This window comes from Lactuca sativa, chromosome 1 (genome assembly GCF_002870075.4).
Source record: "Lactuca sativa cultivar Salinas chromosome 1, Lsat_Salinas_v11, whole genome shotgun sequence".
NCBI lineage: Eukaryota > Viridiplantae > Streptophyta > Magnoliopsida > Asterales > Asteraceae > Lactuca > Lactuca sativa.
The window spans coordinates 183888316-183915706 of record NC_056623.2 but is presented as its reverse complement, the minus strand read 5'-3'; the positions used below and the strand labels follow the sequence as shown (position 1 = coordinate 183915706).

At 38.0% G+C, this 27391-nt stretch overlaps 1 protein-coding gene across 1 annotated transcript; it reads right to left on the bottom strand.

The window, feature by feature from the left end:
• Positions 1-231: 231 nt before the first annotated feature.
• Positions 232-8028, bottom strand: LOC111912622 (SAP-like protein BP-73). The gene is made up of 3 exons (XM_023908365.2): positions 7783-8028; positions 4481-4795; positions 232-672 (listed from the first exon to the last, which is right to left on the bottom strand). The coding sequence occupies exons 1-3, from the start codon at positions 7880-7882 to the stop codon at positions 383-385; spliced, it is 705 nt and encodes a 234-aa protein (XP_023764133.1). The 5' UTR covers positions 7883-8028; the 3' UTR covers positions 232-382.
• Between the last annotated feature and the right edge of the window lie 19363 nt (positions 8029-27391).

Sequence of the window (27391 nt, the reverse complement as noted above, 5' to 3'; positions counted from 1 at the left end):
TGTATATAATAGTGGGCGAGCCCTAAAAAATGCATCTTTGACAAGGGATAATTTTCCTTGATTTATTTATTAAATTTTCTACTTTCCTATTACAACACTGTAACTTTAAAAATTCTACCACTATAATTAGCTCGATTTTTAAAGTATAATGTCCTATAAAACAAAATTTCAAATTATAATGTCTTAATATGAAAAAAAAAATTAAATATGCAACACTGTAATAGAATGAAATGAAAGAAAAAGAAAATGCTATAATAAACAAGTAATGAAAATACATTGCCATTTCTTGCATTTAATACTTAAAACAAACTATAAATCCAACAAAAAAAAACTAATGACCAAAATTGATCAAGAAAACTTAACATAGCAGCCAAATTTCCATTCAAACAGTCCTTAGCAAGTCGATGAGGTGAGCTTTCTTCAATTTGGAATAGCCTTTGATTCCCCTAGATTTTGCTAATTCTTTAAGATCTGCAAGTTTCATTGTCTCAAGCCTCTCACTCTCACTCTTCACCTCATCTTGCTGTACTCTTTCTATTGACGGGATCGGTGACCTCTTCGTGAAATTTGAGGGAGGGCGGCTTATTTTAGCATCGGTTGACTTAAAATCTACAATTTCCTCTTTTTTCCACTCACCCGACAACATGCTCCCTTCTCTGTTTGATGACTTTCCTGAACCACAAAATTCACTTAAAAATAGGATCTTGGATATGGGTTTTAGTCATCATCAAAACAAATATTTCAATCTTGCTATAAAAATAAAACAAACAAACAAAAAAACACTTGTACTTTCATTATTTCATCAATTTAGCTACTTAAATATTTTTGTGGTGCATGTTACAATCTTGGGATGGGTTTGTGCTAAATATTTACTCGAAAGAGCAAAATATAGAGAAAAAAAAAATAGTAATTTTATCATTCTATCGATTTAGCCACTTAAAGGTTTTTTATAGTGTGATTAAATCATTACACTTCTTTCGACCGTTAAAAAAAATATTTTTCCTAGTTATCACAAAATACTAAAAACGCTACGTATTTTTACTATTTTATTGAATTATTTTTATTTATTAATTAGAGTAAATTATGCGAATGGTCCATGTGGTTTGAGGTAATCCACGGGTTTGGTCCCTAACTTTAGTTTTTACCTCGGTCAGTCCTCATAGTATGTTTTTGTTGCGTGTTTGGTCCCTATCAAAAGTAAAAAGACTTTTATGCCCTTATAGACTCTTAAGTATTTTTGATGAATAATGTATTTATTATTATATACATTAAAAAAAATCCTAAACCTACTCGTTTCACTTCATCTCCCACGTCTCCACTTCCACCCATATCAATCAACACCTCTCCCCTCCATCTTCAACCCACTGGTGCCTTCTATCTGCAACATCCCCGAGGAGTACATAGTCGCTAGTCGTCGCCACACCTTCTCTAAATCGAGAAGCAAAAGCGATTTGAAAATCAATGTTGGAAAGTGTTGTCAATAGCGATCATAGCGATTAGCGAGGCGATGGTGTGTCGCTATGTGGAAATAGCGACGTAGCGATGTGTTTTTCCCGGCAACATCGAGATCCCGTCGAATTGAAAAATTGATTGTTGAAACATGTTTTTACCGATCAGAATAGGTCCAATTCGTGATTGGGATTGCCAATTTGGCGTTTGGCATCTCCAATTTGGATAATCGATCGCCGACTTGGAAATTGGCGGGAAAACCATCAACCAACTGATAACCAACGACACTTGACATCTTATTCTACAATTTCTTTTTCGATACTTCTAATAATGCATCCCATAGAGTCAATTGATTATATATTTCACATTCTTGTATATTCCTATTCTACAATCTTTCTCTGTAAACAGTAAGGAACACAGTGCAAGAGGATTTATTTTTGAATAAGGAAGGAAAACTACAACTACGAACAGTTGCATATGATTCTCATGTATATATATAAAAAGATATAGCAACTAGACAACCATATTTGGCTTTACAGAAAAGTAGGAAGACACTAAAAGGAAAGATAACCACAACCACAAACATAAGAAGATAACAACTAGACAGCAATGAAGCAGTACTCTATATGACAACATGAGTAGTTATTTGAGCTAATAGTATTAATTTTACTGATTTTTAGCTTATTTGAGTTAATTTTATTGGTTTTTAGCATATTTATTAGTTATAATTGCTAAATAGTTGATAGTAAAGATAGTATTAATTTTTTAATAGGCAATCGCTAAAATGAAATAGCCGTAGCTATCTTAGCATATAGGTAGCTATCGCTATCGATAACACAACCCCTTCGACCCACCCACCACCGGTGCCTTCAACGTCGGTTGATTGAACAGTTCAAGAATGGCAAGAAAAAGGAAGTGAGAAGGTGGATTCTGATAGGAATTAGATAGTTAAATACCTAAAGGGGTAAAAGGGTAATTCCTAAATAGAGTTTGTTAGAGGTTTGCTAATAAATAGAGGGTAGGGTTGCTTTTGTTAGACAGCAAGAAATATCTTAGATTGGTGTTAAGTCTCTAGAGTGAGATTGGCTCATTGTCATTGGCTAGGCCTTTGAGAGAGGGATTCATCCCTGGGCAATCATCCTATCAGGAGATTGTGTTCTCTATCTTGTTTCATTCAATCATTAATTTCAATTCCAGTTTTCTCTATCAATCATATATTGTTGTTTGTTCTGTTTCAATTCCTCATCAGATTCGAATAGTTGATTGAATCTCAAGTTCTGATCTTGAGGTAAACAAAATCGAAAGAAATTAGGGATCCAAGTTTTTTAGACTCGAAAGAAGTAGGTTCGCTAGAGTAAAAACTAAGATATGCAAGGGAAGGGTCGAAGCATAAATCTTAGCAAGAAGGACGATTGTTTGAAGAAAGAGGAAGATTTGAAGAGAGGGGTAGGCGTAGAGAGAGACAGGGATAGGGATAAAGAGAAAGAGAAAGAGTGTTGGTCTCAAATAGCAGATCTTTCTTGTTTCTTTATTTTTGGTTCTGTACCTAACATTGGTGGTGGTTCTCAGAGATATGGGAGCTCGGAAAACCCCTTCAAGTTCACTTCAATCTCTTTACCTCAATCTGAAACCAATGTCGCAAGTCAATGGTCTGAAAATCGTTTTCTCAGAACGAAGCAAAGCCAATCAATTTGGGTGTTTGCAGATCTGATATTTCTTGATTTTCTAGATTTGATTCATAAGTTTTCCTTATTGTGGTAGTTGCTGATAGAAGGTGGTTGTTGGGGGTCAACGGGATGGGATTTTTTCTGGTTGCTGGAGATATGGCCAGAGATGGTGGTCGTCGGTGATGTACATGGCTGGTATTGCTGGTGATGGTGGAAGAGGATACAGTGAAGAAGGGGGTGGGGATGCAAAGGATTCTTTTGTTTTTATTTATTAATTTAATATATTAATAATATAAAAAGGATAAATAAATTAAAAAATAAATTATTAATGGCAAAATAGTCTTTTTATGTTACGTAGGGACCAACGACACAACAAAAACATACTATGAAGACAGTCTGAAAAAAAAAAGAAAAAAAAAAAAAAAAAAAAAAAAAAAAAAAAAACTTAGGGACCAAACACGCAAATTATCCCAAACCACAGGGACCATCCGTGTAAATTACTCTATTAATTACTATATAATATTTCTTCAGTGGCTAAATCGATAAAAGATGGCTAAATCCATACAATGGTAAAAGGATGTCGTATTGCTTTGTATTTTGCTTTGATATGATATCAAAAGTAAAACCCACGAAAACTATTCTTATCCAAACGATCAAAAGAAGAATAATAATTTAATTCCTACCATAAAAGGGCTAATGACAAGAAAACACTATATTTTGTCACTTTTCCTGGTTTAACCACCCATTTTTGGATAAAAGGGAGCATCGACATAATGGTCGCGACAGAATTTTTATCCAAAATTGGATGGTTTTTTTAACACAAAGTAAAAATGGGTGGTTAGACCTGAAATAGTGACAAAATATAGTGCTTTTTAGGTTATTAGCCCACAGTAAAATGGTGAAAATAAGTAGTCTTTTTTTTTTTTTCATATTCTTCCCTGATATTAATATCAAAATATTCTTCCCTGATATTAATATCAAAAGCGGGTAACAGGGAACAATTCTTTTAAATGATCAAAATGGTTTAATTACCAAACAAATAGTTCTGTGGCTAAATTGATTAAAAAAGCTTAATGTACATTATGTTTTTTTTGCCTACTTGAGTCTTGAGACAACAAAGTGTTATTAAGATCTTTAGTAGCATCTTGCATTACCATCTTATCGGTTTAGCCACTTAACAATATTCTATGGTGATTAAACCATTATACTTTTTTTGATGGTCAAGAAAAAAACCATTTTCCACTATTACCCGGTTTTGAAAAAAGGCCAAAATACAGAAAAAAAACAATCTAGTTTGACGATTTAGCCACCAAACTTTTACTTTATAATAAATAATAGTTCAGTGGCAAAATCGTTAAAAGTACCTTTAACTTGCTTCCGGGATTGACGTAGAACTTCTAAAACCGATTCAGCCGATGCATTGTTTGTTCTTCCCTTTGAAGCATTGGATTCTCCAGAAATTGAAGACTGTATTCTTCTAAAAAGTGCAAGAATCTCATCTTTATTATACGTTTTGCCTTCTGATGATTGAGGTGTCTTGTTATCATCACCATTTATCGATCTTCCACTATCATGATTTCTTTGTGCAAATCTTACTCTTCTATTTCCATCGGCTCTAACGTTTGATATAGGAAATTGGAGGGTGCTCGGATGTGCAAACAAGTGTCCATCTGCAAATTCTGCCAAATTTAACAAGCTGCATCAAAAGATTGTTTTCTCAGTCATAAGTTTGTATGCTAATAGCAGCAGCGTACTTGTATCTTTTTACCTGTAATAACAATGTACTTTATTTTTTTATATTCATAATAGCAACGTACTACTTAAATTTTTATTCATAATAATAGCGTACTTACGTATTGCTATCAACATCAGCAATTGACTTTATATGTTACATCTTGCTGTTGTCAATAATCAAACATACGCATGTTGCTATTACCAATAAAATATGCAAGTACATTGCTATTAGGTAAGTGCATGGTTATTGTCAGGTAAATTGCCTAATGCCTATATTGGCAAAAGTAGTAAATACATTGCTATTTCCTACATTTTGCCACTAGGAATATTATAAAATCCTAGAGGTTTGTTTACCTATCTTCATCTTTCTTACCCATAGCAGACGTGTAGTTATATCGTTTTTTGTCAATAATAGCAATGTAATTTATTTTTTACTCATAATGAAAACTTAGGTGGTGTTTGTTTTTTTTTTTGTCAAAAAGTCTTTTTGATCTTTTATGTCTACAGGCGGAAAGACATTTCAAGAGAAGACTGTTTTTCAGAAGACAAATGACATAAAAAGGTATTTTTAGCCTCTTTTTCCGGAAGGCAAAAAATAGCTTTCGATTTTGGAAGACATTTTCTAATATCTAACCCTAATGTGATAATTCTTTTTCGCCACCTCCTCCGCCACTACCACCCTCAACCCTCCGCCGCCGCCAGTCCGCCACCACCTCCACCACCACAAACACAAACACCAACACCAACACCACCATCACTGCTGCCACCAACACCACCACCACAAAGGTGTTTTTATGAAGAATTTAAAAAACAATCTTTTTTATGAAGACTAAGGTGGTGTTTGTTTTTTTGCCAAAACCTCTATGTCTGAGGGAGGAAAGACATTTGAGGAAAAGACTGTTTTTCAAAAGACAAAAGACATAAAAAGATCTTTTTGACATCTTTCTCCAAAAGACAAAAAAAATAGCTTCTAATTTTGGAAGACGTTTCTCTTTCGAAAAAAAGAAAAATTGGAAGACATTTTATAAGTTCTAATCCTAATGTGATATTTCTTTCTCCACCACCACTGCCTCCGCCACAACTGTCGCCGCCACCACTACCACAGCCAGCCACTGCTGCCACCACCAACACCACCTCGGCCACCACCCCCACCTCCGCCACACTACCCCACTCCTACGTACGCCACCAACACCAACACCAACATTCTTTTTTATAGAAGACTTAAAAAAACAAACATTTTTTTATGAAGACTAAAGACATGAAAAAAGACTTTTGGTCCACATCTTGTACCGCAGACATGGAAAAAGACTGAAGACATTTTACCTCCTCAAAAATAAACACCGCCTTACATCTTGCTGGTAAAGAAATGTAAGTATCTTCCTATTATGTTATGGGTAAGGAATGGTAAGTATGGGTTATTTACATATTGCTATTATTGATACAACAAATATAAGTTGTTGCTATGATGGGTAAGAAATGTAAGTTCATTGCTATTACAACTTAAAAATAAAGTACATTACCTATATTGGTAAAAAGGAGGAAAGTGCGATGTTATTTCGTACAATATGCAATTAGGGATGATATAAGATCATAGAGAGTGGAGACTTGGCCATTCTAGACATTCTTAGTAGTGCCTTGGTCTCAAACACTTTTAAATATAGCTATAAAACCATATTAGTATAAGTTTGTCTAGGACATATGAACTAATGACTTTCATAGCCACACTAGTCTCATAACTTAATGATATCACATTAAATATTTCATCTGAACTTCACACTTTGTTCTCATCTTTTATAATAACAAGGGTTAAATGCAAGAAACAACAATATACCTTCATTCAATTGTTTATTTTAGCATCCAACTTTCATTCTTCCCCTTACAACATTGAACTATAAAAAATGTACACAACTATAAAAAATGTCATCCAGATACAAAGCAATTTGTAGTGCTTTAATTGGGTAGATTTTTCAACATCCAATGTCCTAATAAGAAAAAATGGAAAATATGATGCTCTAATTGGTATATTTTTTAAATTATGATGCTTTAATAAGAAAAAAGTTGAAAATACAATGCTTCAATAGAAAATAAATTAAAGGAAGATGCTATGATAATGAAAGTATATTGTTATTTATTAATATATCATATCTTAAAACTTGTACTCTCTGTTTCCAAGCATACCTAGGCATTGACAAGAATGCCCTCCAAAACTGTAGACTTTGGCTTTTGTATAAAAATGTGTTTTTTAGTGAAAATTTTATTGTCAGAAAACTTCAAAACAACAGTACCCTTTCCATCGTCTTCAAGATTAAAAATAAAAGACAAGGAGGAAGAATTTGAAATCCAAGAATCTAACAAAGAAAAGCATCTTCATCTTCTTCATCATAATGTAACAAATCTTCTAAGGAATCTAAATGGACTGTGTGGGATAGTGTTGTGCAAAAGACATAAATACCCTCCAAATCCTCATCACTAATAACAGCCCTAATGTTCATGTTGACAACTACTGAATTCAACCCTGAAAGAATTTTAGGGTCTTTAAATCCAATCACAACTTAACGAATACGTTATGTACTTTAAAGCTATAGGCTTTCGCGAGGATTATCAACTTCAACCACAAACTACCTCCAATGATGCTTCCTAACTACACGCTGTTTTTTTTTTCGGATTCCATCCCGAAAATGCAAAATCAACACAACGACTCCCTTAATTTTGCGGGTGTTCAAAATAAAAAAAAGGCATTCAACGAATCAGTTACTTTCCACCAAAATAATCACAGCACAAACAACCCAAATGAAAAACCCCAATCAGTACATACATGTGTAAAATATAGGCACATAAAATTGTGTATATAACGAACACAGAGATTAAAAACAGAGACCTGGTCTCAAAAAGCATATATAATTAGGGTTATAATGTAAGGAGAAAAGAGTACCTTTTAGAGAAAAACCGAGCCTTCCCAGATTCGATTTGCTAAATGCGAAAATCGGATGCAAGCCAGGTACATAGTGAGGGCACGTAATAACTGATTCCATTGTATTGTTTGCTGGGTTATTATCGGTCAGATTGGCTTCCGAATGACAAAAATGGATTAGATTCGTTCATACACAATAGGGAACATGATCCACAAACAGTATATGTAATTATGTATAGAAGTTCCAGTTTACCCTCTTGTAGTTTGAGTTGGGGGAGGGGGGCTGTTTGTCATTGCTCATTTAAGTGAGCCTTTTATTTATTTTTATTTTTTTCTCAAAATGTTGATAAATTACATATTAAGAAAAAGAGAAAGAGAGTTTGGATTAATTTATACTATCGAAAAAAAAAATTGAGAAGTTATAAAATGAAAGAGCTCGTCCAAAGATTGGTGACAAAATTGTAAAAATAGTATTTATGGTATGATTTTTTTTTATAAAAATATCCAAACTTTCAAAAAAATTAAATACACAGTCATTTTCATTAGTTTCATTATAGATTTAGTCTCTTTTAAAATTGAAATTATTTTTTTACCCTTTATATATTTATCATTCATTTTTTATTATTTCTTTTTAATATTTTTACAATTATTAAATACATAAATGACACACACCAACACACACACTCTCTCTCTCTCACTCACACAAACACACACACAAAGATCATCAACCATTGACTCATTTTCTGTTTGTGGCGTGTTAAAGCCCCAAAATTGGTTTCGATTCAAGGTTAAAATGTCAACTAAATGATGAAACATGGCCTTTTTCATTTCATTGTAGCTAACCTCTATCTAAGTTTCATCGTAACAATCTAGAAAACAAAACCCGATTTGGGTTTTTCACCATAGAAACATATAGGAGTAAGGGGAAAAGGTAAAAAAGAGTAAATTATAAATCTATTTTTATCTGATGAATCTATCGGCTACCTATTCCATTGTTTCAGAAACTCAAACCCAATATGGAATCGATTTCATCGACTCTCATATTCCTTCCTCAATGGCTAAAAATGGTTTTGTTGGTCTATCGAAAGGGTGTTAAAAGACCGAGAAGGATTGGATTAGGGCTGATGATTGTATGTGAAACCTACAACTTCACCTTGATGGGTTTTGGGGAGCTAAAAACGGTCTTTTTGTAAAACGATTTATAAACGGCAAATGAAAGACTTTAAAATAACTCGTTTTATTTCTAGATCATTTTAACAAAACCACCAAGAGGATCTAATTACATGAACTAGAAAGATTATGATAACGATAGGATGTTAAGAATACAACATTTGAAAACTTTGATCCCACTTAGTTTTGGGGAGTTGATGAAGATGGAAAAAACTCAAGAATAAAGTTTTTTTTTATAATGTATCCACCAAAAAGAGTAAGGCTCATAGGAATGTTAGTTCCCTTCTTGTATGAAGTACTCCTTAAGCCTTTAAATGTTTAACACAATCAAGCATTAAAGTAGCACTTCTAAGCACCAAATCTTCAATTAACTTCAAAAGACAAGAAGAAGAAGAAAAAAAAGTAATTAAACCCACAGTTCTAGAGAGAAAACAAGAAGAAGATGACTACCAAAAGTTCAAGCAACTTTAAAAGCTAGTTATTCATCTCTTTTTATAGTAACTTGCAAGTAGTAAGCACTATACCTCATAAAATGAAAGTATGGGTTGTAAATGGAAGAGACATGGGGTGTAAGAGGTTGCTTTACAAGCAACCTCACCTTCTCCACTCAAACTCACAGCTTTGACCTCAAAAAAGTCAAATCATGGGTGTCTTTCATCACTTATTATATACAAGTATGTATACCTTTTATTCATACATTATGAGTTTCTAGTTGTTGTTCTCTCTTAGAAAATATTATTTCAATAAATAATAATTCCCTAATCAAATATAAGAGTTGAATATATTTATTAATAATCATATTAATAATAAATATTCAATATGTGTCAACATACTAAAGATGTGACCCTATAGGATCATATGTTATTAGCAAACATCATTATAAAATGATTCTTAAGCATATAGATCCAGTAATCTCCTACTCGCATAAGATTCATTATAGATTGACATAGACATTGGTTGATGTATAACAACAGACCAATGCCCGCAACAACACATGAAGAGGTGTCATCCAACAGCTAGCTAATATCCAAGTAATCCAAAGCCACAATTGGTTATAAGATGTGGTATCAATTATTCCTTTGTCACAAACATCATGTTGAACATGAGATATGGATCACAATCAATCTCATGTGGTGTTCAACTTTTAGTAAGGCCTTAGATGTCTAACTCTCAACGAATAAGGTGTCCAAGCTAGTAACTAAATTGGTATATTCTTGTAATTTGAAGCAAATTCCTTTTGGGTTGCCCTCATAACTAGAACATGGTTAAAATGACATTTGTAGAGAGAGAGAGGGAGAGAAAGAAAGAGAGAGAAAGAGAGAGAGAGAGAGAGAGAGATGATGATGATTTATTAGATTATTATATGATTGATAAACTAATTGGAAATTATAAAGAAATAATTTGTTAATATAGTATGTGATTAACATATTAACTGAAAAAAGAGCATTGGTTTGTTAATTTATATGATTAATAAATTAATATGAAATCAATTACAATTAATTAATTACTAATCGGAATTAATTTGGGATTAGTTGGAATTAATTAAAGGTGCAAGGGTTGAATTGTAATTATAACACCTCGTTCTTTAAGTGTGTGACTATGAGTCCCCGAGAATTTAGAGGAAGGTTAATTCTGGTCCTTTTGCGAGAAATGAGTTTCATCCGAGAAGGTTTCGGGCTGGTATATGTGTTAGTGGTATTGGGCTTCTCGTTGCCCTCGCATGAATGTAACGTTATTTGGGAGCAGGTTTAGATTAGAGGAGTTGAGGTGTTTTGAAGTTGATCGTTGTTCATAGCCCTTTGTGTAATGAGAAGGAGATGGTCCCATGCATGCATGCTTTTGGTTTTGAAAGGTGGTTGGGTACGCCCAGCGTAAGTTGGACGTACGCCCAGCGTAAGTGTAAGAGTGATGCGCGTTGGTCGGGTGAGTACGCCCAACGTACTAGAGGTACGCCCAGCGTACTCTCAGAAACTCCAAACCCTAATTTTGGGTCAGCCACTATATAAGGAACATGTTGGTTCACCCCTCAGCCTCCTTATACTCATCTTCAACCTCAGAGAAACCCTAAATCTCGTATTCCCTCCATAGTTGAGAGTGTTTGATCTTGGGAAGCTCTTGTTCGCAAAAGAAAAGCTTGAAGGAGAAAAGGGAAGTTGTCAAGGAAGAAGAAGAACGTGTGGAGCTTGTAGATCTAAAGTAATAACACCCTTTGGAGCTGGTTTAAGGTATAAAGCTCCTTGCTTGACCTTCATATTGCATAGATCTTTGTATTTTGAAGCTTTGTTATCATTCTTGTCCCAAAAGTCCTCATCTTGTTGCATAGTTCGATTTGGTCAAGATTATCTGTCCTTTCAGACCTTTGGAGAGGTATTGAATGATAAAAATGAGGTCCCAAGGGCTGTAGTTGTTTCTTGTATGAGTTATATAGGTCTTAATGGATTAAGACCTTGGATTTGGAGCTTAAGGACGTTCCAAGTGATAAAGTCTGAGACTTTATGAGTTCTAGTCATATTTGGCCTATGGATCTGAAGTTTGGGCTTAAGAGCTTAAGCCATTAAGTCATTATGTGGATTTGTTGAGCATCAGGGTTACGCCCCGCGTAGCGGGCCGATGCCCCGTTTCCCTTGCGAGTCATTGCTGTACGCGCCGCGTACCAAGGAGGGTACGCCCAGCGTACTCCTCCTGGTGGACTTTCATGTTTGGGCTTGAGTTTGGGCCGTTGGTGGACAGTTGGTTGTTGGGCCAAGTCTGGGAATTTATGGACAGAGTGTTTTGGGCCCAATTATTGTTATGGACTTTGGTTCTAGGCCTATTTGGTGAAGTGGGCCCAATTTGGTAAATTGGGCCAATGTTGGACTTTGTGTGAGTTTTGGACTTTGGTCTTGGCCTGATTTGTGGTAGTATGTTTGACCTTATGCTTATGCTTGTTATGTTGGTTAGTTCGGGATTTGCGGTGAGTTGGTGGTTCGAGAGTCTGCTTCTTCAAGTTAGAGTATCGGCATTCACGAGGTGAGTTATCCTCACTATATCAACAGGGTCTAAGGCACCAAGGCCGGCCCTTATCGGTTGAGATCCGGGTAGTTGTTATTATGTTACTGCTTTGATATGTTTGCATCCTGTGAGTTAGGATGGTATATGTTAGAGACCTGATTGAGATCGGTATCCTGAGAGATAGGGAGATGCTATGCTAGTGACCTGTAGGGTCGATATCCTGGTTAGGATGATGATATGTTATGTGATCTGTTGATCTGCTTGTTGACTGTGAATTTCTATATGATTGTATGTATATGTGCACATGGTTGTTTGGATTGGAGTTGGGTTGAGGCGGGTCCTGCTTTGTGCTGTAGGCCAAGATACCCAGGGCGGATCGGTTGTTCCGAAGGCCCAGCGAGCGGTCCGGATAGGCTGTAGGCCCCAAGAGGGCGGACCAGACGTGCCGAGGCTCGGAGAGTGGACCAGATAGACTAAAGGCCCGGTGCGGGCGGACCAGTCACACTGTAGACTCAGAGAGTGGACCAGGTGGATTGAAGGCCCAGTGCGGGCGGACCAATCACACTGCAGACTCGATGTACATGGCTAGACACGGAGGGTGGACTGAAGGCCGATACGGCAGGCCAGTCACACAGTAGACCCGATATGCATGGTTGTTCTATGTTTTGTTATGTGTGTTATTCATGTTATGGGCCGGAAGGCAATATGTTCTGGACTGGAAGGTCGTAGCCTGGAAGGGCGTATATGTGGTTGGTATTTTGGGGGTATCTCACTAAGCTTTCGGGCTTACAGTTGTGGTTTAAATGTTTTTCAGGTTCTTCAAGAGACCGTGGCAAGGCGAAGGCGTGATCGTACCGCTCCTCATGTTTTTGGTCACGATGTGATTCTGGGAATACTTTAAATAATTTGTATTGAAAACCTTTTTGTAATGATTTTAATGAAATCGGATTGTTTTTGAAAAATTGGTTGAAATTTTTCGGTCGTTACAAGTTGGTATCAGAGCCTTGATTTGAGTGAATTGGAGGAACACTCGTGTGACTCCAGTCTCAAATCGAGGAGAGTTTTCAAAAGAGAATTTAAAATGGTTTTCAAAATGAGTAAGGGAGGACGCGGAGGTACGATCAGCCGGAGCCAGTAAGTAACCCCAAAATACCATGCATGTTATTTGTTTTTGAGCTTTGATAGAACAACATGCTAGTGATAGGCTAGGGATCTTCAGGATTTCATGATAATGTTTCCTGATTTGTGATGCCTGTAGCCTAGGGTTCCTTATGGGAGATTTTCAGTGTTCCTTTAGTGGTGAGGGTTGAGCGTTGTTATGCATGTTTCTCTAGGGTGTTGTGGTAGTACTTCATACAAATATGGGTAGGTGTGGAAGGTAGTATGGGCCCGTACTACTGAAAGCACAGGACCCATACGCGTATCAGGAAAACCATGATCTCTAGGGTTGGGTTGAGAGAGAGTTGGATCCTAGGATAGTGGGAAGAGTCTAAGTTTTGTGTGGTTTTTTTTTCAGTATGGAGATTCCGAGGCATGATGAGAGTGGATCCGGATTAGGATCGGGAGCAGGAGAGAGAGTTCCGGGCGGATCGGTACCGCCCGAGGTTATCGGTCAGATGAGCACGAGTGAGTTGGATGCGAGGATTCGTGAGATCCTGCGTGAGGAGATTGCTGAGTTGTTCCGGGCTGAGTTGCCAGAGCTTTTTGGGTCGATTAAGACCGCCATGGTTGAGTATTTCGATGAGCGCTATGCAACTCTCACAGAGACGGCTGCCGCGGCGGCTACAGCGGCTGTAGCAGCGGCAGGGGGAGGAGCTAGTTGGGGTTTTCAGTATCGGGACTTCGATAATACGAAGCCTCCCACCTTTGATGGAGTTCAGGACCCGATTGTTGCTATGAGGTGGTTATCAGACGTGGAGGGGTGTTTCTTCACGTGTTCATGCCCCGCTGATCAGAGGGTGAGGTGTGCTCTGAACCTGTTGAGGCTCGGGGCGAAGGATTGATGGAGATTGACCACAAGGTCATATTCGGACGCGCAAAGGGCTGCGGTTTCATGGGATCAGTTCAGGGAGATGTTCAGTACTCGTTATGTTCCGCAAGTTGAGAGGGAGAGATTGGCTCAGGAGTTCCTTGAGTTGAAGCAGGGTTCGGAGTCGGTGACTGAGATCACTAGGATGTTCACTGAGAGGGCGATGTTTTGCCCAGAGTTCGCTTCGGAGCAGGCTCAGATGTCTCGATATCTGAGCATGCTCAAAAGGGACATCAGACAGTTTGTGTCTACGCAGAGGTGCGAGACCTTGTTGGAGTTGCAGGAGGCCGCCAGGCGGCGTGAGTTAGAGATTGAGTTGCAGTTGCATGAGCTGAGGCAGGCTCCGGTGCAGTCGCAGCCGGCGCCGAAACGGTCCAAGAACGTTGATGTTAGAGTGGGGGATCTGAGTGGCCACACTTGTGGGAAGTGTGGTCCGGTGGTGCGTGCCGCAAGTGCGGAAAGGAGGCGCACTATGCGAGGGATTGTCGGCAGTTAGCGCCGGTTCGAGATTTGAGGATTTGTTATCATTGTCACCAGGTTGGACATTTGAGGGTCAACTGTCCACAGCTTGCTGTAGGACCGGTGCAGGCTCCAGCACCGGCCACTTTGAGGATCACAGGTGGAGGTCAGGGTGGAGCAGAGCCCCCAAGGGCTCAGGGTCGTGCTTATCAGCTTGCGGCAGAGGAGGTCAGAGCAGTGTCGGATGCAGCTGCAGGTATGTTTCTTTCTTGATATCTTGTTATCTTGTGATTATTGTGGTGTATTGTTTATGTGCTGGTATTTTGTTTGATTTTCAATGTGGTATTCGTCGTTTTGAGGGTTGCGGTTTGGTTATGGGCTATTGTTTTGGGAAATTCGTTGGTTATCATCCATGAGAGTTATTAGTGGGAGCCTGGCATTGGTTTGAAGGCCGGGTAGCATCTGCTTTCTGAGGAATGGTTAGATGCAGATTGAGTTTCTTTCGAGCAGGATAATTAGTGTTGATGTGGGATCTTGTTAAAGTTGTTTATGCTTGTGGGAAGCAGTCTGCGTGTAAGTGTTTTCTTTGTGCAGAGTTGTTCTGGGAGGTCGGTGATGGCGACCGATGGTTGTTAATCAGTGCTACAAATAGGGGAGAATTGGAGAATTCTCCGAGAGATCTATGAGTATTTGAGGGTGCTTAGTTGTTGGTATTCAGCAATGTTCTGTCAGCCCAGAGTACAGGCTGGTCGGAGCAAGTGTCGGGCATGCGGGGCGGGATACATACCTAGAGCATTTGATTGTGGAGGGCCTGGGAGCAGGCCAGGATCGAGCATGTGCGATTGAGACAGAGTTCGGAACCCTTATAGGGCTAGAACAGTACGCATAGGAGGATTTCCGGGAGTGATAGCTCGGAATGATGAATGCTAGTTGAGCGGTCCGGATAGACTGAAGGCCGGTAGGCATACCAGTCAGGCCGAAGGCTCGGAGAACGGTCCAGCCAAACTGAAGGCACTGAGAGCGGTCCAGATTGGCTGAAGGTTCTAAGAGTGGTCCAGATCGGTTGAAGGCCTGGTGAGGCGGTCCAGTCATGCTGAAGACTCTGCAGGTATTGTTGGATCGGTTCGAGGATATGGGTTGTGTATGTTGCAGTGTGATTGCATTAGAAGGTCTGGCCCCTGATAGTGATCTTGTCTAGTTGAGATAGTGCATGGGCTTGAGAGTCCCTGCGATGAGAGTTAGAGTAAGGGTGTTGGATGGATGGCGGATGCGCTATAAAAAGGGTGGTGTAGCATTGGGCAAGCACCGTGACACTTGTCAGAGTGACAATGTGGTCAAGTGGTCTCCTTGGAAAATGAAAAGAGAGAAGTGTGTAACTCCGAGGGGGGGGGTGCAAGTTCACGGAAGTGAAAGCGGCAGAGCAGAGTTATGATTAGAGTAATTCGAGTATGGTTATTGAGCAGCATGTTTGCGGCAGTGGAATAGAAGCTCATCCAGTTTGGGATGTTGCTGAGATTGCGGAAGGAATTCCGCAAGTGTAGAGCCAAGAGGCTCAGAAGGGATGCAGGGAGAGAGTCTTGGGCTCTCGGTGTGATTTTGATCAGAGTATTAAGTATGTATCAGGGGTTCATCCTGGGGGAATGTTTGAGGATACCATCAGTGTATCGGGTTTTCCCAACATGAGGGTGCTAGAGCTAGTTCAGCATGTGTATATGATTGCAAGAGGAGTTGCTCAGAGATTGAAGAATGGGTCTTTCCGTCAGCATGGAATGGATAGAGTGGGATTCGGATCGGGGATCCGATGGATCATGGTTTTCTAGCCATATGAGTTCGAGTTTCGATGGTTATGCCTTAGGGAACCTGGTTCAGTTAGGGCCAGGTGGCGCGTAGTGGGAGTATTATGAAGTAAAGTTGCTGCAGGCTTCGAGGACGAAGCCTAATTTAAGTGGGGGAGAATTGTAACACCCCGTTCTTTAAGTGTGTGACTATGAGTCCCCGAGAATTTAGAGGAAGGTTAATTCTGGTCCTTTTGCGAGAAATGAGTTTCATCCGAGAAGGTTTCGGGCTGGTATATGTGTTAGTGGTATTGGACTTCTCGTTGCCCTCGCATGAATGTAACGTTATTTGGGAGCAGGTTTAGATTAGAGGAGTTGAGGTGTTTTGAAGTTGATCGTTGTTCATAGCCCTTTGTGTAATGAGAAGGAGATGGTCCCATGCATGCATGCTTTTGGTTTTGAAAGGTAGCTGGGTACGCCCAGCGTAAGCTGGACGTACGCCCAACGTAAGTGTATGAGTGATGCGCGTTGGCCGGGTGAGTACGCCCAGCGTACTAGAGGTACGCCCAACGTACTCTCAGAAACTCCAAACCCTAATTTTGGGTCAGCCACTATATAAGGAACATGTTGGTTCACCCCTCAGCCTCCTTATACTCATCTCCAACCTTAGAGAAACCCTAAATCTCGTATTCCCTCCATAGTTGAGAGTGTTTGATCTTGGGAAGCTCTTGTTGGCAAAAGAAAAACTTGAAAGAGAAAAGGGAAGTTGTCAAGGAAGAAGAAGAACGTGTGGAGCTTGTAGATCTGAAGTAATAACACCCTTTGGAGCTGGTTTAAGGTATAAAGCTCCTTGCTTGACCTTCATATTGCATAGATCTTTGTATTTTGAAGCTTTGTTATCATTCTTGTCCCAAAAGTCCTCATCTTGTTGCATAGTTCGATTTGGTCAAGATTATCTGTCCTTTCAGACCTTTGGAGAGGTATTGAATGATAAAAATGAGGTCCCAAGGGCTGTAGTTGTTTCTTGTATGAGTTATATAGGTCTTAATGGATTAAGACCTTGGATTTGGAGCTTAAGGACGTTCCAAGTGATAAAGTCTGAGACTTTATGAGTTCTAGTCATATTTGGCCTATGGATCTGAAGTTTGGGCTTAAGAGCTTAAGCCATTAAGTCATTATGTGGATTTGTTGAGCATCAGGGTTACGCCCCGCGTAGCGGGCCGATGCCCCGTTTCCCTTGCGAGTCATTGCTGTACGCGCCGCGTACCAAGGAGGGTACGCCCAGCGTACTCCTCCTGGTGGACTTTCATGTTTGGGCTTGAGTTTGGGCCGTTGGTGGACAGTTGGTTGTTGGGCCAAGTCTGGGAATTTATGGACAGAGTGTTTTGGGCCCAATTATTGTTATGGACTTTGGTTCTAGGCCTATTTGGTGAAGTGGGCCCAATTTGGTAAATTGGGCCAATGTTGGACTTTGTGTGAGTTTTGGACTTTGGTCTTGGCCTGATTTGTGGTAGTATGTTTGACCTTATGCTTATGCTTGTTATGTTGGTTAGTTCGGGATTTGCGGTGAGTTGGTGGTTCGAGAGTCTGCTTCTTCAAGTTAGAGTATCGGCATTCACGAGGTGAGTTATCCTCACTATATCAACAGGGTCTAAGGCACCAAGGCCGGCCCTTATCGGTTGAGATCCGGGTAGTTGTTATTATGTTACTGCTTTGATATGTTTGCATCCTGTGAGTTAGGATGGTATATGTTAGAGACCTGATTGAGATCGGTATCCTGAGAGATAGGGAGATGCTATGCTAGTGACCTGTAGGGTCGATATCCTGGTTAGGATGATGATATGTTATGTGATCTGTTGATCTGCTTGTTGACTGTGAATTTCTATATGATTGTATGTATATGTGTACATGGTTGTTTGGATTGGAGTTGGGTTGAGGCGGGTCCTGCTTTGTGCTGTAGGCCAAGATACCCAGGGCGGATCGGTTGTTCCGAAGGCCCAGCGAGCGGTCCGGATAGGCTGTAGGCCCCAAGAGGGCGGACCAGACGTGCCGAGGCTCGGAGAGTGGACCAGATAGACTAAAGGCCCGGTGCGGGCGGACCAGTCACACTGTAGACTCAGAGAGTGGACCAGGTGGATTGAAGGCCCAGTGCGGGCGGACCAATCACACTGCAGACTCGATGTACATGGCTAGACACGGAGGGTGGACTGAAGGCCGATACGGCGGGCCAGTCACACAGTAGACCCGATATGCATGGTTGTTCTATGTTTTGTTATGTGTGTTATTCATGTTATGGGCTGGAAGGCAATATGTTCTAGACCAGAAGGTCATAGCGTGGAAGGGCGTATATGTGGTTGGTATTTTGGGGGTATCTCACTAAGCTTTCGGTCTTACAGTTGTGGTTTAAATGTTTTTCAGGTTCTTTAGGAGACCGTGGCAGGGCGAAGGCGTGATCGTACCGCTCCTCATGTTTTTGGTCGCGATGTGATTCTGGGAATACTTTAAATAATTTGTATTGAAAACCTTTTTGTAATGATTTTAATGAAATCGGATTGTTTTTGAAAAATTGATTGAAATTTTTCGGTCGTTACAGTAATTATTTATATTTGAGCAACGAAAGGCAATTCTAGAGCCGACCCTCAAGGTGGAAGGTTTTGGGAACCTTTTTAGGGTTTCCAAAAGCCTCCTGATAGTAAATAAGGAAAGGATTTGAATTGAGATTAAAACCATTATTTAATCATTCAAATCTGTTTTGTCCCTAAGTTACCTAAACTATAAATAGGACCCCAAGGCCATCAATTTTCGTAATACTCTTCCTTGAAGGATTATTTGGCTGAAAATATCCTCTCTCCTCTCCCCTATTGTCTTCTAGTTCTAAGGTTTGGGTGTAAGCCATTAGAGGCACCGTCCTTTTAGTGATAAGTTTTCCAAGACCTACACTACAAGGAGATTGAAGTGATTTGTTTACTACAAAAAATCAAGAGGTATGTAACTCTACACTTAGTAATGTTGAATTACACTAGGGTTATACTAGGTTTAGTTGTTCATTGTATGTTGTTATCAATGTGTATGACATAGATCTTTTATAGGATGCATGTGCCCTATTAAGTGTTAATTGTTTTCCGCATTGTACTATTTTGTTTTCTATAAAACTCATCATTGGTATCAGAGTTTAGGTTTGTCAAACATTGATTGCACATCAGATGAATCAAATTAATTTTTTTTTTGAAATACTGATCTCTCGATGTGAGATTTAGTGCTTACGACGTGAGCACAAATTTTCAAGATTTTCGGTAATTATCTGTTGGATTAGTGTCTAAGTCCATAACTATAATTGGTATGTACTTGACTCGACTCAGCATTGTCTATTTGGGTTGCATGGCATTGGAACATTTGGATAAACCGTTTGTGAGAAGAGGACATTTGTGACATATTAATATATTATAAGTTATAATATATTAATTTGAAATCATGTTATTTAATTAGTATTGATCAAGAATAATTTGGACTTAATTTAGTGATCAAAAGAGACTAATTAAATATATGGGGATTGATTATGTAAATCATTCATTCTTATATACGTGGGCTTATGATCCAAGATTCCTTATGTTGGGTTTAACCCATGTGGTGATCCATGGATACTCCATGGAGGTTAAAACCCATGGAGCATAAGGAATGGGTAAAGTCATGGGTTACATGGTGTAACCCTAATGTGCACACTATATAAGGACCCCTTTGGCTCATGAAATTGGCACTAGTGATACATATATGAGGGCTAGCCAATTTGAGCATGAAGTATCTTATTCTCATGGTTATTCCATGTGTTGGTGATGTTGTGTGAACCATTTGAGGTGTCACATTTTGGGCACTAGGCTCTCGAGCTTCATGGAGTCAAGCTACATCAACAAGGTATGTATTCTATCCATTTTATTACCCAAGTATGAAAAGATTATATGCTAGTTAGGGAAATACCTTGGAATATTCATATTTACATGTATAATAGAGAAAACATAGATCCAAGGTATTTAGGGTTGCATGTACACTTAGGAGTGTTAGAATGCTCATAACCCAACAGTGGTCATCAGAGCCTAGGCTTGTTTTCTTGTTATACTTGCAAAATATGCTTAAAAATCGAAGTTTTTTGCTGTCTGGGAAACGGACTCGACGAGTCCATGCCATAAAAGTGTTCAAAACGATCCAACTCGTCAAGTTGGTTCATGCACTCGACGAGTTGGACCCCCAGACAGCATATCTTCGATTGTTTTGGCTGGAAATGGACTAGGAACATTACCCTAATCTGTGTTTCAACTTATAAACCTATTTTTGATGTGGTAATGTTCATGCTAATCCAATTTCAAAGATAATTGTCAATAGATTCATGTTTTGTATTAGTTTAAGGTTTAGGCTAATTACATGAAAAAGTTTGATTTGAATTATCTTGGTCTTATGAGTTGCTTAGATTAATAGGAAAAATTATGTGAAATTGTTGTTTTCAATCCAAATTAATCTAAGAGTTGATTCTAAAATGTATTTTTTTTAACTTGTCCTCAATTTATATGAAATGTCACATTTAAGGTTCATAAAACTCATAAATATTTCCATAGGTTATGAATAAAGAAAAGTCACATTCTTTTAATAGTTTAAAGTCTTCCATAACGTGTCCTCAAGTTATGGAACTTGAAGAGTTTTTGGATTAAAACTACTTTAAACACATAAGTTATGGAAATTGAATAGTTTTGAATAGTTTCAAAACTTTCCCTCAAGTTTTGGAATTTGAAAAGTTTTCCCTTATGAATACTATAATTCCAAGTTAAGCCTTAGAATTTTAAAAGTTAAAATTCAATCATTATACTTTATAATATTATAAGTTAATAATATTTATATATATGTATAAGAGCAAGTTGTCTTACCATTAGTAGGCCTCATTCACGAAGCCGGTCTATAAGGGGGGTATAAGGTTACTGCCTATAAAATGGCAGTTTAATGGGTGTCCACTCTCACCCACCGCTTCCTTGACTGGTGGAGGGTCGTTAGCCGAACAGGTAGGACAAGGACTATAATTCTCCCTTCATTAAAAGTATTAATGATAAATACTAAGTAACTAAAATCTTATTAATACCCAATCTTAGTTACTTAGGAAAATGTGAATAAGGTGCTAATCCATGAAATTACACTTTGCACTTTGCTTAAGTCAGTTAGTGGAGCGTGTGTGGTTAACTGGCACACTAGCTTGATTTAACAAGGTAGGCAAAGGGTAATTTAATATTCATCATAGTATCGGTGGAGCGCGTGTGACAACTGTCAACTTCCAGTCAAGTCAAAGTCAACTAAAGTCAACAAGTCAAACCGGTCGACTCAATTAACCCTTGTGTACTAGGTCTTACGTTAGGTAATTACTATACAACTCGCTATTCTAATGAGAAATCATCAATTGAAAAGTTCATATATCTAGATTTCCTTAACCTAAAACTGTGGTAAGTAATGAACCAAACCGAAAAAACAATGTTGCATACTTATCGGGAGTGTGTAAGATCCTTAAACATGGCTTAACGAGGTTTACGAACCTTGCGTTGCGAATCCAAACACTCAAAAAGGTCACAAAATAAGCCTCTCCCAATCTCTTTCACTCTATCTCTCTCTATTTAAAATATCTCTCAAATCTCTCCCAAATCTCTCTAAGTATGTGAAATCTCTCCCAAATATCTCTAAGTATGAAAAATCTCTCCAAGTATGTGAAATCTCTCCCAAATCTCTCTCAAAAGTTCCTTTAACTTTTTATAGTCTTTCGGGCCATCCCGACCCTTAACTGGGTCAAAAACCGCTTGAAACGGGGTAAAAACGAGTAAAATAGCCTTAAGGACCCGAAACCCCTCTTTAAGAACCAAAGCCTGCTGACCCGAACCCGAACCCTTCTGAACCGAATCCAAACCTCGCCTTCGCTTCTGACCTTCGCCTTCGGCCCATTTCGTCTTCGGGTCCAAGCTGTTGAGGACCGAACTTCGGCCCCCATGCGAGAAGCCTCACAGAAAGGCCATTTCTTCCCGGTTTTCGACTACGACTTCGTTTTAGGCCCGTTTTTCATCATTTTAACGCGGGATTTTCACCCAAGACTTTATTTTAACAATTAAAGCCTCAAATTTCATTAATCCCCACATTTTTAGTGCCAATCATATCCAAGATTTAGTGGTTGAAGTACAATGGGGTGGAGTGTTGACTTTTCTTTGATTTATGACACAAGCAACCACCCATACCCACTCTATGACCAACCCACACCCCTCCCCACCATACCTAGTCACTTCCTTGTACTTTTCCATCAATCTCCAGCCATTCCCACGTCCTAAGAGCTGGAAAACTCACCCTCTCTCCTCATTTTCACTCATTTCTCTCATTTTCCACCCAAAGAGCAAACACTTTTCTCTCAACTTCTCTCTTTCAATTCCGAGATTTTCAAGGCTTTTTACAAGAATTTTCTTCTTCATTTGGTAAGTATCATCATATTTCATATGATTATTACACTTCTTCACTCAAATCATGAGTTCCTTACAAAAATACCGTCATATTTGTTGATTAGATCTTCGAAATCTTCAAGCATCATCTAAGTGTTCTTGAGTTGAACACTTCTTTACTTCATCATCATCTTCTGAAATCACTCAAGGTGAGTTCATACCCCTACATTTTCATGTTTTCTTCAAGTTTTAGGGGGGGGGGGGGGAGGGGGAATACAAGTTAAAACACAAAGAACACAACTAAACTCAAACAACAACTTTCATCAGAAAAGTTGAGTCTTATTCACGGACTGTTTTGACTATCTTAAACTTAATATATTTCAAAACTGTTTAATATTCAAATAGTTCAGGTTCATACCTTTAAAATGACTACTTGAACATCTCCATACGAGTTTTCTATGATTTATGGTTATTTTTACAAAACTGCCTATCATTTCAGAAACGAATTTGGACCAGTCTGTGAATATGAACATTTTAACACAAGTTAAAGACTTCCAAAAATCATAATAAAAATTATGAATAAACTAGACACATTTTATGAACTCTCAGAATTTACGGATTCAGTTTTCGACTTTGTATGATTTTTCTAAAGCAGTGCAGAAAGGTTAAAAACTAGTTAACAACTTATAACTTTCATAACACTTTGTATTATGTTGAGCAAAGTGTATAACAATAAGTTATAAATATTGAATTTGTTTTCTTGTTATTTTATCATCATAAACTGAAATTTAGTCATTCATGATAAGATTCTTCATTCATTTAGAACACATATAATAAGCTATGATAAACATAGTTTATGGATTCACAGCACTAATGTATTTTCATAAAAGAGTTCTTTTACATTACAAACGTTTTGGATAAACTATAATAGGTATATGTATCATTTACATTTCAAACTTATTTACCAAAGGTTTTCAGTTTAGTTCACGTAAATCTGTTAATGAATAAATTTTTGATACATTCCCTTCATGTTACCTTCATGGTAACGAAGTCAAAAGTCCTGTAAATTGTAACCAGAGTCTCTTGTAGGGAGAGCATGATAGTTGTGTATAGATCTATATTGGGTCTGACAAGCCCGCACCTGAGCTGCTTGCAACAGCTAGACCGGCAGGTCTGAGATGACAAGTGTCATTTAACTTGCGACGCCTGAAGAACGTCGTATTACGAGGCCGTCTGAGTCTTAGCATGGTTATAATAGCTCACATGTGGTATTAACAAATCATAAGATTTACGGGTTCTACTTTTAAATTAGTGAGTTATGTCGATTTAACTCACAAGAATTACTTTAAGTATGGAAAAATACTTGTACACTTTTATATCAAAAAGGGTTTTATGCCGATTTAAAATCACTTTTATATCTGTAAGTATGGAAAAATACTTGTTTATTTTCAGTCCTGGGATTTAGGACTACCTAACTTTTATAAGGGAAATATTGGATTTTCTATGGAACATATTTCTATTAAAACTACATAAAGCTAGAATTGTTAGACTTCAGCTATAATCGCTAAGTATATATGCTAGGGTTATATAAGAATCTAGTCACAATCGACTTAGAATTAGTGGGCCCGCCTCATCTCATGTTCCTTGTTTGGTTGTGGACCTAGGGCAGACCCATTATATTCAACAGTTTATTTAACTTGAATCTTATATAATTTATATACGTTGGGTGATTATAGAAGGAATCTATAGAACCTTCTAGGGTTCATTATCGCATAACATAGAAGCATTCATTCCACACTTAATAAAGAAAATATTGGGTTTTCTGGAAACATACTTTGTCGCTTTTACAAGGAAAACGTTTTCTTTATCAAACAAAACTCTTATGAACTCACCAAATTAATTGTTGACACTTTTCAAAACTACTTGTATTCTCAGGAAATCAGTGAATCAGGAAAACATCAGCATTTTGAGGATGGGACATTAAATCGTCAAACAGTTCATTTTGTCATCATAATGTAATTGATTTTGAAACATGTAAACTTACTATGATGTAACCTTTTCAATTATATTTATGATGGTTGTATTTACTTTGAGCACTATTATACTCGTTGTTGTGATACTATACATGAAGTCCTCCACCCCCGGACGTTTCCGCCATCCTTGGTTTAGGGGTGTGACAACGCGTGTGGTTAACCGACACATCGATTAAGGGGTAAATATTAAGGGTACCAAGTAATTTGCAAGGTTACTTCACACCTTGTTTTGTGATCCTCGACATCCCAGTCATAAAAACCGAAGGGCACTCTCGAGATTGAAACATGCCATTGAACAGATCAATGAATCTCAAAAGATCTAGGAGTTTCAAATCCAAGTAAAACCTAATTAAATTATTTCGTTTTCATGGTGGAAATTGGTGATACGTCATTCTCCTACCTTCAAGTACTTTATTGCTTGGATTACGGCATCCCTCTTTCTAGTTATAAAATATTGTGTTGGGTCCTAGCCTTAATATTTCATATTGGGTGTTATATTAAGGACTTTAGCTCAACTATCTTGAATATCTCCCAAAAGATGTCTAGTTCAGACATCTATGATCTTCCCAAATCTCTTGGAACTTCACTTCCTCCACCTCCCTAATTATTCTCCCTAACCCACAAGTTCAAGGTCACTCTAGCCCTATTGGCTAGCAAGGTCTATGTGTGCTCACATCTTGGAGATGAAGTCACATATTGACAAGCCGAGAGAGTTGGGTGTCAAAGTCTTAAGAAAGTTGGATTTTCAATCACTTTCTAAGTCACATAGTGAGTTCCTTTGGGACTACTATGAAACAGACTATGACATGACCCTTAATGATCTTATCTATTTGCTTGGTGCTGCTGAATCAGAAATTATTTGAGGACTAGTAAAGCAAATTTGATTAGGAGATCAACTTCCCAATGGACATTGACAATGGAAACATTGGATATCTAGAAAAGCCTTCTCTTCCCATGGAAAGGGATTGACCATAGTCAACTCGGTTGACCAAATGGTAAAGAGAAAGGCAAGTCTGCGATAGTCTCATGTACCATTTGTTGGATTTTGAGCATTCTAACACTCCTAAGTGTACATGCAACCCTAAATACCTTGGATCTATGTTTTCTCTATTATACATACAAATAAGAACATCCAAGGTATAATCCTAATCTAGCATACAAAACAATGAGTGTAACAAGCTAGAATACATACCTCTTTGATGTAGAAAGTCTTCATGAAGCTTGAGTGCCTAGCCCCAATAGTGTGGAAGCCTCAAATGGAATCACAATCACCAAAACACTTAGAATAACTTGAGAGAATTCTACAACTTATGAAATCGGCTAGCCCTTTTCACTTCACACTTGTGCCGATTTGGTCAAGAATAAGATGCTTATATAGTTAGGGTTACACCATGTAAACCCTAATTGACATGGCCTTTCATTTCCATGATCCATGGGTATAAATACACCATGGAGCATCCATGGATCATCCTATGGGTTTTAGCCCAACTTGATTATCCATGGAGCATTAGCCCACTATACAAGTATGGATGATTTACACAATCAACCCATATATTTAATTAGTCTTCTTTTGATCACTTAATTAATCCTAGATTAATTCTTGATCAATACTAATTAAATAATCTTATTATTCTTATTATTAATATACTAGAACTTATAATATATTAATAACCATAAGTATCTTATTTCTCTCATTATAGTCTATCCAAGTGCATGATGGTATGCAACCCAAATGGACCATGCCGGGTCGGGTCAAGTCTTACCAATTATAGTTATGGACTTAGACATTAATCCAACACCATTTCCAAAGAGTCCATATGTTTCTCTTGCCAGAGGAAGGGGCATTGATTGCGAAGTTGCCTCTTTTACCTGAAAGATCATAAGGTTGATGAAGTCCAGAAGTTTGACTCTACTTCAGGTAAAGCCTACTATCTAACTTTGTTAAGTTTCTATTATGAGATTCTTATTACATGATGTGACTGGGTCACATGTTGATGTTTGAAGAATCAAAGAAAAATTGAAGGAAACTTAAAGAAAGAGTATGTTGAATCTGACTGCAAAGATGGATTTCTATTGCTTGATTGAAGATCGAATTCTTGAGCAACTCTTAGGAGTTATGATAAATTGCTAGGAAACATGTAATAGCATAGTTTTCATTTAAAGTTGCATTGTAAGGAAAAGTTTTTTCTGCATTTTATAAATAAATAAAAGTTTGTTTTACTTTATTTTATATCTCCTTGCAATGGCATTTATGAAAACTTGATGTTTGTATGTTTCTACCAATATTGAAAATATAAAGAAAAATGGTCCCTGTGGTTTTCATAAATATCAAGTTTAGTCCCTAAGTTCATAAAACCTCACAGATGGTCCCTGTGGTTTCAAAACTTTTAATAAATGGTCCTTTTCGCGAACTCCGTTAACTTTTGACCGTTAAGTGAAGGGTATTTCAGTCATTTCACAACTACAGGGACCATTTATGAAGTTTTGCCTTAATTTTTTTTAAAAAAGAAAAATAAATATAATTATTTAATATTAAAGGGTCTCTCTCTCTCTCTCTCTCTCTCTCTCTCTCTCTCCAACCAAACCACTGATTGACAAAAAAACAAAAATGTTTCAATGCTCATATGGGCTTACTCTTCCAGATCCTTCGATTCCTTCCTCCGGTCACCGCCAACCACCACCAGATTCACCTGTTAATATAGTTGCTCATTTTGTCGCATACCACTC